The 13690-nt window shown below is 47.4% G+C and overlaps 1 protein-coding gene across 4 annotated transcripts in view; it reads right to left on the minus strand.

The window, feature by feature from the left end:
- Positions 1-13690, minus strand: part of LOC111144791 (sortilin related VPS10 domain containing receptor 1) — a 494131-nt gene that overhangs the window by 23743 nt on the left and 456698 nt on the right. For all 4 annotated transcript variants that reach the window (XM_022499251.1, XM_022499255.1, XM_022499253.1 and 1 more), the window contains exons 20-23: positions 12607-12740; positions 10326-10449; positions 5359-5471; positions 2638-2769 (exon numbers count right to left, since the gene is read on the minus strand). In XM_022499251.1, the coding sequence (XP_022354959.1) occupies positions 2638-2769; positions 5359-5471; positions 10326-10449; positions 12607-12740 (503 nt within the window). The remainder of the gene's footprint in view (positions 1-2637; positions 2770-5358; positions 5472-10325; positions 10450-12606; positions 12741-13690) is intronic.

The following is a 13690-nucleotide window of genomic DNA, read 5'->3' on the forward strand; positions in this document are numbered from 1 at the left end:
CATTTCTTCTGTGCCTGGTTTGGCACTTGTTTGGTTAGAGTCCCAAGGAAGACTCGTGCTCCTGCAACTTCCTTCAACAGACGTACGATGCTAGCCTGGTAGCTCGCTCTCCTTCATGCTGCAAGTGCACACAAAAACTCAGATGGCACTCCCCCACTCCTGTGTCGTCCCTCGTGTGCATTCCTTCCATTTCTTACTGTCCTCATTGTCTTCTCCATTTTGTATAATCTCACACGGTCATCATCCTCTTACTCTTGCCAGCCTCTTGCTTCCAATATGTGCCCTTCACTGTACCAAATAGTCTCTTTCACAAGCTTAAACTCCCATATTGCATTTCCGTATATCCTCTTCCTATTTCGAGATGGCTACAAATGTATCCAGAACGTATTTATCACTTACTGACCATTTACTAGGAGTCAAGTACGTTGCATGGCATGTCTTGAATGTTCTCTCAAACACCTTATGAAATGGGCATTATAGATTGTGTCACTTTGGCTGATTTACATGACCTTTCTAGTCCTAAATTACTTTGTCTATAAATAATAGATACAATGGATATCAGAGCTAAAACTAAAAACTTGTTTTTTGTTTTTTAATTTCTCCACTTCTCCGTTATTTTTTTTAAAGATTTTATTTATTTTGGGGGGGGGTGCAGGGCTGAGCCAGGGGAGGGGCAAAGGGACAGGGAGAAGCATGTGCCTTGCTCCAAGATCATGATCTGAGCTGAAATCAGACCCTTAACTGAGTAAGCCCCCCAGGTGCCCCACTCCCCTGTGCTCTAATAAAAAGACTGGTCTCCCTACAATGTGTGCCAAGTGCTAAGTCACACAGCCTTCAGACCTCTGACTCGGTGGTTCATCAGTGACACCAGGCAGCCTGAGAGAGTCAGTCCACCACTCTCAGCGCGTCTTTGGAGGCGGGTGGTCAGATGAGAGAGAGAATGAAAGGGAACAAGAGCTTCAGAGAAGAGTCCAAACAAGATACATTCCTACACAAGCAAAAGAAACTTTACGGAACATAACCCTCTTCTTCCTAGATTTCTCAAGAAAATGTCTTTTAGAAAAAAACAAAAACAAAACAAAAAAACCACAAAAAACCAAAAAACAATTGTAAGTGTTAGAAACAGAAATGCCCAGAGGACGGGATGCCTCGGAAATCAGCTGGTTCTAAGTCTGGACTCTCTTCCGTACCTGAAAGGGTTATAACCTGAGTTTCATGGAAGCTCGACACGATTTCCAGAGGAGGAACGACTGCACGTGCTCATACCTCAGGCCCTTCGGTACTCATCTACCTCCCCCGCAGGGGCGCAGTGGGGCGGGGATAAGAAGCAATCCATTTCTTTCTCCCACAAAGTTGCAGGTGCAGATAATAATTTGTGGAAAATAGCGGGAAGCCGAGTGCCAGGGCTGAGTGGGGTCAGATGCAAATCCGACGGACGACCTGTGGCGGGCTCTTCAACAGCAGTTCGCGGGAAATGGAGTTCACCAGGGCTTTCCAGGACAGCTTTGTCCTACATTACTTGTGCATGGAGAAAATTACCGAGGTGAGCCTTCTGCCAAGTGAGAAAGTGCCGTTGAAAGGAGGGTGTGTGCTAGGAGGTGAGCCAGGCTGTAATTTGGGGTTGTTGTTAATAAGCCTGTCATAGGAGGTTCTCAAGCCATCTTCAAAGACGAGAGATCGTGCGACTAGATTATGGGCTTATTATAAACAAATTGAAAAACTCCACATACTGGAGGGGAGAAAGCCAATATTTATTCAGAGTCTGAGAAAAGAATCCTATTTTTTAATCTTCCTGCCAGAAAGCACTGAGAAACCAAATTCATGTAGTTTCTAGCAGGGTAACCAGACCAAGACTGATGATTTTAACTGAACGGATGATGAAGAAGGGAGAGGGGAAGGAGAATGGGAAGAGGAAGAAGAGAAAGTAGAAGAACAAGGTAATAATCAACCTCACTACACAGATTAAAGACTCCTTTGAAGTTCAAAGACGGGGGGGAAGAGATTGAAGGGGGGCAGGAGACACACACACACACACACACACACACACACACACACACACACAGAGTCAGCTACTCCAGAAGGCAGTGGACGTGAAGAAAAGACGGACCCCACACAGCCAGCAGAGGTGGTCTGGAACCAAGATGACTTCATTTATTATAAACACAGAACAGGTCCTCTTAGCCTGGTGGAGATACAGAGGGTTCAGGGTATGTATAAAAGTCATACCTTTTAAAAACAGTATCATGCATCACATGTCATTTGACTCTAATGACACTTTTGTGATCCAAGTCAGAAAAGGAATAAATGGGTTTGACTTCCAAGTATTATTCAGCCACTTGCTTTCTTCCCCACTTACTATCTTGGCCCGTTTTCCCACCAATGTGTCTAACTCCCTATCAGCGCTCTAATCTACAGCATGGAGACACCTTCTGAGGAGGTGAGCCACCACCTTGCACGGGCCTGACTATGAGGCTGTAGTTCCAATCAGTGGATTCTGGGTGTGAACAGAGGACCACAAACGGCCAGCGCTCTCACCCTCAAGCCTGGATCCCCCAGAGCGCCGTGGTGGGGGGTCAGGTACCAGCAGGGGTGTGGCTTAGACTCCTGTGGAAGCTGAGCATCACCTGGGGGACTCACCTGCTCCAGGTCCTCAGCCGACTGTTTGTTTTCTCCCGTTGGATCCTGATAGGGCAAGACAAAGAGCTCCGCCGCGGTGGGCAAGCCAGGGAGCACCGCCACCAGGATGTGCTGGGATGGGATGCCTGTGGCCTGAGAGAGAGAGACAGAAGCTCACATAAGTCCCACAGAAGAGGCGGGGAAGATGCATGGAGTGGTCCGCGGGTAGCAGGGCAGCAGGGTGGGGAAGGCAAGTAGGCAGGCAGGGCACGAGCCTCCTGGAAAGGGACACGGCATGGGGCAAGGCGGCTGGAGCCTGTGACGGTGGCACTCCCAGGTGGTGCCTTCTGGTACCCGGGGGCTAAAAGAGTGCTTTCTCCCTGAGGCAAGTGGGAGCTGCCTCGCTTTCTGCCAAACAGATGGCAGAGGCAGGAAGGGTCAACAGTGGCTCAAGGCCATCTAGGTAGCGCGTGGGGACGCAGAGCTTGCAGCTTGGTTCTGACCACGAAGCCCTCCCTCAGCAGTGCTCTACTGCCTCCCGTTGCCTGATACTTAGCACACAGCAGCTCCCGTCACAGCTAACGTACTGTTCTAGGGCCCTCCCTGATTTAAACTCAGAGATTATGTCTGAATTGTCCTCATCAGGTCTAAGAATGCTGTTCGAATGATGTCTGATTAAAGATTTCACTGTGAAATGTGAACGGAAAAACCCCATTTGATGAGGTAAAGGTAACTGCTTTTATACCCCACTCTGTTACCCAGGAAAAAGGAAGGAAACAGCAAATAAATTGGCCCCGGGTTGTACTTCTGGGAGGGTTTATTCGAGTCTGCTGGACAGTACGGTACCTCATGAAGTAGCCAAGTGCACTGCTCATCTCAAAGACAGGGTGGGAGGCTAGGAACCAGGGCCGGGTCCGCTGCCTCCTGAGATGCGGTGAACAAGGAGCCTTTGCAAGTGGAAGGGCTCGACCCCTCCACCCCAGCACACCTTGTCCTGAGAGATGTTGAGCCAAATGGTCTATTCTGCGTCAAGCTGATTATGCTACGCAGCAGCCTGGAAATACTGATGCGCAGTAATTTCTAGGCTTCTGGACAGCTGGTGGAAAGGTAGAAGCCCAGGGGATATGATCCCTAGACTACGAATGTGAAGAGAGAGCAGCCTGGAAGACTGGTCACTGCTGAGCTAATGCCTGGTTGGTAAGTCACCCGAGGGCATCGGGCAGCTACATGGATCTCTGGAACGCTACAGGTGGAAGGAAAGGGGCTGTGGGCTCACGGAGGGGTGGACGTCATCTCTGTTGGCCAGCAGAGGAGAGAAACCAGGGACCAACAGCTCCGAGGGCAGAGGGAGCGATTCCCACGGCGCCCGCGGGTTAGTCGATGCGCCCCCTGGTGGCCATGATGTTTGACCACACGGAGGTGGTGGATGCTGAGTCCCGAAGACAAAGGCCAGGTGGCATTTAGGCGCAGCCTTTCTCCACCCCACTGTTCCACGTATCCCTGCTTCTCCGTGTGAGAAAGCAAAGGATGGCCATAGAACAGAGTGGTTAGGAAACCAGGAGGGCAGACTGACTCCAGAGTTTGACACTTAACTGTGGCCGTGACTGGAACCCCCTGAAGTCTCTATGTTTTCCTCATCTGTAAAATGGGAATGATTACAGCAGCTACATCATAAGCTACTTCTTTTGTGATTAAATGTGCTAAAAAATGCAAAGCACTGAGCAGAGTTTGGGGAATACCATCAGTGTGAAATTACTGTTAACAGAGACCATGGCATGAGTATGGAGAAGGCCAGCCCTTTGCCAACAGGCTGGAGGTGAGATCTGTTTTCTGAGCAGGCTTTACCAGAATGCCTTTATCCCACCAGCACTTTGTGTCACAAGGCATCCAGTGCTGGGTCCAGGGAACGATGTACGAAACACCCTGCGCTGATTTTCCTGTTAGGCTAAGAAGATGTCCTGGAGAGAGAGCTCATTTCTGATTTTCTGGGTTTGCACCATAAATCTGAGCCGCTCCACGAGCATTTATTCCACTCCTGGCCTCACTCATGAAAGTGTCTGCTTGTAGGGGGCGATGTGCTTACTCAGACAGGGAGAAAACTCACCGCCTCGCCGTTCTTCCGGAAACCTCGGGGGGCCGGGCTTCATAGCACGAGCCCAGACCCTGGACTCAGAACCTTCACTTCACTTCACTGCCTTCATCACTTACCAGCTGTGAGACCTAAACAAGTTATTTAACCTCTCTGAACCTCAGCGGCTTTGCCCACAGGATGAGGACAATAAAGCCATCCTCTTGGGGCTGTGGCGGGGGAGACATGCCTGTGAAAGAACAGGAGCAGAGAGAGATGACTGACCGTCACGGGCTGACTCTCACTAACGGTATTCTTGCCGTGTCCCTTCAGTATGGGACCCTGGGGCTGACTGTGCACTTGCTAGTGAGCTGAGCATGAACCCTGCCGTAGGAAGAGGATGGTCACAAATTCCCATGTGTTTCTGCTCTAAGCAGAAGTTTCACAAGGCGCAAGGACCGTGTGTTTGTCCCCACGTTCATCCCCCCACCAGGAGCACCTAGGCTGTGTCTGCCCATGCTGGGATCAGCAACGCAGACGGCAGGGCCCCTGCCAGACCTCCCAGGGGCTCCAGCTCTTTCCTGGCAGTTCTTGGCCCATGAGCCCCTCACGTGCAGCACGTGGAGGACAGAGAGGGAATGGGCCCCAGAAGAGAAGGAAGCGTCTGCACTCACTTCCACCAGGGATTTTTTGATGACTCGGCTGATGTCCCTCCTCCACTCGGGGATATCTGGGTTGTAGTCATCCAGGTTCGGAGAGAAGGACAGGCGAAGGGATCGGAATTCCTCTGGGGATACAACAGTCGGGTGATGACTCAGAGTCCACTAGTTTCCTCAAAAGCATGTTAGATATTTTATGCAAAGCCTTAACAAAGAGCCCTTTTTTTCCACAGTCACCAAACAGGGTCTTCTAGAAGGCAAATCTACTAGTTCATTTGGAATCTGTCTCCCCCAGCCCTCATTTACTAAACCAGAGCCCCAGGTCTGGCCCATGCCTCACTCTGTGGCCTCTGCCGGCTGGTCCCGGTGCTAGACTGAGCACTTGAGGACACTAGAGCCCTGGAGTGCCTGGGTGCGCCTCAGGCGTGTGACCCTGGGCCTCTGCACTCTGTCCCTCCTGCAGGACGCACACCCTTTCTCTCGGCCACGCACGCAACGTTCAAGCTCTCGTTCGAGCACTTACCGATGGCATACTTGCCTCCACCACGGTTCAGTGTTCTTTTTCATGGCCCTACTGTGTCTGGCACACACTCCCATTATCATTAGGATTGTATGATTATTATAACCATGATTCCATGGTTATAATTATTCCTATAGTCATTCCGTTGCTATATTTTGTTTGTATGGAAGTTTTACTTCACGGAGTTTTAAACTCCTTAACTCCAAGAATTTGTTAATTGTCTCTGTATCCCTGAGTTCATCTCACTCCTTCCAAGAGTAGGATAAGATTGCAAAAGTAAGGGTGTTAGGAGGAGAAGATGGGGAGGCTGAGGAGGGGGCGCACTGCAGCCCCCAGAAACATCCGTGACACTTGCGGGAGAGAGGGAGGAAGGCTCGGTGGCTGCCTTGCAGTGTGAGGAAGGTACAGCAGGACTGTCAGGGAGTCCTTGAGCCACGTCAGCAAAGGAAGAGTCCCCTGCATGCCAGGAAGGAGTCTGCTTTAAGTGTCTGTCACACTCGGTCAGTAGCTGCGGTCAGCACCTGGAAAGCATGGCGTTGGCCCAAGGCAGTGATGGGTTTCGGAGCCCAGCAATGGGGAACTCAGCCCAGGACAAGTCAGGTCATGTCACCACCCTAAAACCTGCGAGTGGCTTTTAGAAAAAAAAATCAACTTCTTAACCACGGCCTTCATCATCCCACATAAGCCAGGGCAGACTTTTTCTGCTGCCTATCTCCTTGCTCCTCTGTGCTCCAGGACCTCTCCGTGCTGCCGTGCTAACTTCCCACATGAGCACACTTCCACTCCCCCAGATACGGCATGGTTGGCTCCTTCTCATCATCCATCAGTGTCTCCCAGGAGAAACTCTGCCACTAGCAACCTGAGTTACCCTCCCTTCTGCTACCTCAGACACCTTTCATCATATGACCCTATCTGTCATCTTTGCACTTCTTGCTACTTAAATTATTTTGTTTTTACAGCCTGTCTCCCACACAGAGACATAAGGTCAGCAAGGACAAGAAGACCGTGTTCCTGGTCCTGTGGGGTGATACCAAGCACATGGTAGGGTTTTGATTATTAGCTAGTCTTTTAATAAATTTGTTAAATAAATAATTACATAACGCTGGAGGCTGTCTATAATTTATGCATTGACTTATTCAACAAACATTTCTTTCTTGTTTAAAGCATGTCCTCATGTTTCAGTAGGGGCTCAGTGACATGGGTAATGCTGATTATACATTCAGAAAACATAAAAACCCACTTGCGCATTTCCTAAAAATGCTAAAGACTTATCAGACACAGGCTTTGAAGACTCTTAAATTATAAGGAGTGTATTATGGCAGTTAGCCTATTTCAAAGACATATTTTTCACAGCTTGACTATTTTATGAGACACTGGTCACCTGTATGAACATCACCACTTCAGTTCTGATGGGGAATAATGAAATGCATCTTAATTAGTAGCATGTAAATGAGAGTCCCAAGGAATCAGCCACTGAGTCCTAACTTTTCACTTTAAAGATGTAAGTTGATGTCATTTCCACTCTCCCCAAACCTTTACCAAACTGGAAACATCATGTGTAAGGGAAGCTGTTTATCTTAATAAAAAGACACAAATAGAAAAATAACGTGGCTCTCTCTGTAATAACTTAGCAAGCTCAGTAGCAGGACACTGGAGTGTTAGACTTAAGTTTACTCAAAAAGCAGGGGATGCATGTGGGAGTACTAAACAAGGTGAACACCAGTAATAAACACACACACACACACACACACACACACACACACAGTTGAGCCTTTGAACAATGTGTGGTTTAGGATGCCATGCCTCACCCTGGTAGCTGAAAATCCACAATTATTCCTAAAAGCTTTACTATTAATAGCAAACTGTTGACCAGGAGACTTACTGACAACGTAGTTAATTAACACATATTTTGTATGTCATGTATCATACACAGTACTCTTAACAATAGAGTAAACCAGAGAAAGGAAAAATTAAGAAAATAATAAGGAAAGTAAAATACATTTTTAGTACCGGACTGTACCTACCCAAAAATCCATATATGAGCGAACCCTTGCAGCTGAAACCTCTGTCATTCAAGAGCCAACTCGTGTGTGTGTGTGTGTGTGTGTGTGTGTGTGTGTGTGTGTGTGTGTGTTTGCAGCTGCTGAGGCAGATGAATTCTACACATTTACTTTTTTTTTTTTTTTTTTTTTTTTAAAAGCAAACCTGTGCCCTGAAGCAAATTAAGGGAAACAATGCAGACTAGATGAACCAGATTTTCTTTCCTGCAGTCCATTTGGTGGCTTGGGGTGGACAGTTTTTCCCCTGTCAATTTCCCAAATATAATCCTTCCTTCAGTCTGTCCGTAAGGCCCTTAATGTTCCCCTCAGCTTAACTAAGTTTTAGACAACTTTCTTCCTGACTGAAGGCCTCTGACATCCCTTGGCTTCCAGCATTTACTTTACAAAACCTGAAATTATAAATCTCTTCTCTGCTCTTCTGAGATACACATCTTTTCCAAACCAGGAATGCCTTTCTCAGGAACCTAGAGCCATCTCTTTGAAATGTAACCATCAAGAAAGATAGAAAAAGACCATGGAGATTCCTCAAAAAATTAAAAATGGAACTACCACATCATCCAGAAACTCCACTTCTGCGTATTTATAAGAAGGAAATAAAAATACTAACTTCGAGGGAGATCTGCATCCCCACATTCACTGCTACATTATTTACAATAGCCAAGATATGGAAATGATCTAAGTGTCCACAGACAGAGGAATGGATAAAGAAAGTACAGTATAGACATACAATGGAATATGATTCAGCCATAAAAAGAAAGAAATCCTGCCACTGGTGAGAGGGCAATGGGTCATGAGTCAGTGCCCATCAGTGACACCCATGACCTCCAGGAAGAAGAGAGAGGACAGAGAGCCCATGTGGAACAGCCACGAGACTGGTTAGTGGGGTAACTTCAGAGCATGGGCCCTGCAGTCTAGATGGGCTGGGTCAGAGGTCCATTTCTGACACATCCGAGCTGCGGCAAGTTACCTGCCCTGCTGAAGCAATGGATGAGAGTAGTAACACCACTCACCCCCACGCCAGGGTTGTTAGGAAGATTTAGTGCATTCCCAGAGTATAAAGAGGAGATGCAGAAGGAAAGAGAAACAAAAGTTCTCCATTGTGGCCACCAGGCTGACAGGTCTCCTCATGATAGGACCCTGTTAGGAAAACCACAGCCCTGGTTTGCTTTCACTTACTCTTTGGGCTTCTCAAGCCTCTTGCAGGAGGTTGGGGAGGGTGACAGGCAGGGGAAGGGAGGAAGGAGGAAACATTATGAAGCTAATTCCTGGGCATGCGCGGAATAGTGTCCTCAGACTTGTTCAAAGTTCCTTATAAATTATTTTTTAAATCTGAAGGTCAAGTTGGTAAGATGAGAAATGAAAAGCAGAACCTGCATTAGAACCATTTAATTCTGGGACTGGGGCAATTGATATTATTGGACCACTAGCTAGTTTCTCTCTGACTCTCTCTCTCTCTGTCTCAGTCTTGGTCTTCCCCGTCCACCCTTCATCCCTCCCTTTTGCGCTCTCTCTGCACAGCATTTACCTGTCCTATCTTCTTTTATATTCTTATTTTTTTTAAACTTTAATTTTCCATGATGCATAGGTACCACTTTAATATTAACAGCACACTTCACATTTTTATCATCCACTAATAACACTCTGCATACCTGACCATCTTTCCATGCAGACAAAAATTACCAAAATGAGATCAGTTTGTAGAAACTGTTTTTAATCCCCCATTTTCAGTCAGGGATCCTACTTTTTCCACTTCAGTAAATTTTCATTCCATGCAATACTGACTACATTCAACTTCCCAACTGATTAGAAGATTGTATAGATGTTTGTTCAAATTAATATCCAGTCCAGGGCGATACGTGACATCTGCTTGTTGTCGCCCTTCAAGCAGACTTCTTCTTGTTGTTGTTGCTGTTGTTTGTTTGTTTGTTTTGATGATACATATTTGAGGAAGAGATTCTCGGAATATTTAGATATTGGTAGATTGTTCTTAATAATCAAGACTCTTCAAGTTGAACTTTTAAAAAAAGCCTCAATATTAACTATTTCCTTTTCTAATGGGTTTTCGTTATTCAACCATCACCAAGATACCAAATGGGATGAATTAGCTGTACACGTAATGAAACTCATCCTATCCCACCTCAGGTGAGTGAGGGTAGAAGAGCCCCTTTCAAAACACAAACCAGTAAACCCTCCTGGGGTCTTGGGGCCGTAACTATGCTGGGGAACCACATCTTCCCCAGAGGATGAGACCAGACCTGACTCAGTTCTTTCTCCACCACTGCCCTCTGTGGTCTGGGTAGAGGCCTGGGGGCCTCTGGTAGCCTACAACCACACTACCTCACTTGAGCCTGGGGAGGCCAAGCAAGGTGAGCCAGAAAGGGGGCAGGCACACAGGCACTCACCGTACACTGCGATGGTCTTCGTGTCCTGCAGGATGGCATTCCCAGCTGAGACCTGCACTGTGATGGTGTTCATCCCCTCAGAAGTAAACTTGAATGATATGCTCCCCTCCAAGGTGATCAGAGGCTGAAACAGGAGAGGGCACAGAGTGAGGGGACAGCTGCTCAGTCACCAATGAGACCAGCCATGAGCTCTGAGCCACCAAAAAGCCACTTAAGTCAGCACAGGCTCTTCCCGGGGTGCCCCCATGCAAATGGCTCCAGCTGCTTCCCCATCATCTCAAGTCTGGGCTGGAAAGGAGCTATGAGAGCCATGACCCCAAGGGACTCTGACCATTCCCTGTGACTATGACCCTCTCTTTCGGTGTCATCCTGGTTCAGGGCTGGGGAGATCGACAGGCCTTGCTTAGTGGTGGGACAGATCTCTATCTGCAGCCTACTCATAACTGGCAGGTCTCTTAAAACAAAGAAATACTCAAATCAGACCCAAACAGGCAGCTCATGCTAATCCAGATGTAGCGGGCAGTCACTGAGAATCTCCAAGCTTGCAGTCGGTCATCTCTAGGGGGTACGATTCACAGAACATTACAATGGAACACAGCAACATGGACACCAAAACTGTCCTCGTTAGACTACAAGTGGCCTTGTGTGGCTTGACTCCTCTGAAAGGCCCTATCAGCCGTTTCTGGAAGTAGCTGCTATGGAAACAAGTACTAACTGGACAGTGGTTTGAGGACTGAAAAAAATTACAAGTTGGAGTCGTGCCTGTGATATAATCGGACGCCGGGGTCCTAGAGGAAAAGATGATTAGCCTATTGACCTCCCTCCACTCATTCCCTACAAACATTTCTTTCCTGTCTTAATTAATTTAAAAATCTAAATTCATGTAACCAGCTCCCTGTGTAGCAGAGGGAAGGCTAGCGCCCAGCATAAGAAACCCACTCAATGTAATCTGTTGAGAATTTGGTTTTCTGCTGTCAGGTTAAAAAACATTAAAGAAAAAGAGACACAGAAGAAAGTTGTTTAGTACCTTTCCCCTCCAACACTACATTTTACGCAAATAACTTGGATTTCTCCTCTGCCACTGTAGGTACTGGGCCTAACTTAGGCCACATTTACATGGATAGTTTCAGAAGAAATTTTTAAAAAGCTTCTTTTCAGTGGAGTTAAATTAGCAGGAGATGTGAGAGTTTCCTTCCCCTGCCAGGCAAGTGGGAGGTCTGGGGTGAGGAGAGGTTTCCTCCCTGGGCCTAGGCAAAATTATGACTCCTATTAGAGCCAACATTCAGCTCTGGGGTAGAAAAAGATTTATGTCAGGATAAGATGCACTCTCTTTGAAGAGCTAAGTCACCAAGCGCAGGAGAGCAGCCCTGCTGGAGGATGAGGCTTTCTTGTTCTGAGCAGCTCATGCCACTGTCCTTTGGGGAGGCCTTCGCCCAGACCGCCTTAACTGACATTTGGAGGCAAACTGTAATCTGTGAGAATGGATAAAGTTCAAAATGGAGCTTTCAGCCTGGTATCAGGGGAAGGAAAATTCGCGTGGGCGTGGGAAGGCCTTGGATCCGGCCTCCTCGTGAAGCAGATGAACGAGGAGGGAGGAAATCCCTTCGTGTGTGTCCTCCTGATTTTTTCATCTGAAAAACGAAGGCCTTAAAGTAAATGAAGTTTAAGGTCTCTGCTCATTTTAAAGTTGCTGTTGACTTTTGATCACAGGGTGTGTTCTGGGAAAACGGAAAGGGTAAAGCTGAGAGAAAGGAGTGGCCATGTCTGATTCAAGGGAGGAGGCCATCTGGGGGCCAGGTTGTGGTAAGTATTTTTGCTTTTGACGGTCTGGTATCTATTTTTTTTTCCCCTTTTGGGGGACCATTTTCCCCCTTCTCTTGGTCCATGTGGTTCCAAGGAGACTGACTTCAACACGTCTTTTTCTACCCTGAGCACTGGGAAGGCCTGGTCAATAGTACTCCATTCCAGGACTTCTGTTAGAACTTCTATGAAAGTCAGTTTATTTTCTCTGCTAAGCTGTGAGAGTATAAAGCTCAGGCTGCTGCTAAGCCCTTTGCAAAGGGAAGGCCAGCTGGAGAAGAAGGTTAACACAGAGGAAGGCATAGGTGAAGGGCAGGGGTGGTGTGGTGAGATAGAGACAGAGGGACAGAGGGAACACGCTGATGACATTACTGGGGCACGATGAGACTACTGTCCCCGGAGCCAGGACTACTCGTAGACTCTTGGGTTACACAAGCCCTTTCCTTTCCTTTTTACCTTCAGCCAGTTTGAGTGGACCCACCTCCGTGTTATTTCCATACCACCACACGTAAGTGAGGGTGCCCACTTGGCTGGGCCACAGCACTGCCGTTGCATTGACCTCTTTGTTCTTTGTGGTGACGAAAGGAAGAGACAGGTGTACGTGTTCCAGGGGACCTGAGGCACGAGAGAAAAGACGAGGCGTAGAGAAGGAAGAGCTTTCTGGGCTTCCCCTTCCCTGCTCTGAAGAGAATACATACTCATTCTGGAAGCCTCCAAAACATCACAGTCATACTCCCTGAGGAGAAGGGGTTTTCCCTACTAGGGAGAAAAGATATTATTGGGACCCATTGTGTCTCAGTATTTTCCATTTACTGATATTTCTGCCAGGCCTAAAACCTGAGTTATTTATGTATAAAACCTTAAAAACTTACAAGTAATTTCTGAATTCTTTAAATAAAGAGGCATAAACAAGGATTTCCAGAAAGATGTGAAGTCTTCCCAAGAAGTTGCGTCTGCGGAGGTAAACCGGGAGGATGGAACCCTCACAGACTCCATGTGCATGGCCATGGGGGCTGGGGGTAGGGTTTACGCACAGACCCCCACACCATTCTAAATGTGACTATTCTTGACTCTTTGCTGGGATTTTCAAGATCTGTATATGTATAAATCTTTGTGTTTGTGTGTGAGAGCATGTGGAAGTATCTCTCTTCACGAGTATACATAACGCCCCCCCGGTTCAAACTGCTCGGTGTTCAGTTCAGCGTGTCGAGGCCCAAGTACGCATAAGCAAGGAGACAACTCTGTGGGTCTCAGGATGTGTTCAGCTGAAAAAGGGGATGATCCTAGCTATGGAGGTCCATTAGGGAGAAGCCTTGGTCAGACGCATGAACCCACAAAGCTTTGAGTCCCTTCTTCAGAGACAATCGGTAGGGCCCCTCCTCTGACCCCTGGTCTTCCCTTTGAGGCAATACAGTTTTCTCTGAGGTGAATGTGGGAAAAGTCTGTCACCCCATCATTATTCCATGAGGTGGAGAAGAAACTGGCACCTTTCCACCTGGTTTAATCACCACCTCTTCTGTTGGGTCTTTAAATGGCTTTCCTAGGATACTGACTTTGGCCTTTTT

The sequence above is a fragment of the Enhydra lutris genome, unplaced genomic scaffold (assembly GCF_002288905.1).
Source record: "Enhydra lutris kenyoni isolate GAN:26980312 unplaced genomic scaffold, ASM228890v2 scaffoldscaffold12, whole genome shotgun sequence".
NCBI lineage: Eukaryota > Metazoa > Chordata > Mammalia > Carnivora > Mustelidae > Enhydra > Enhydra lutris.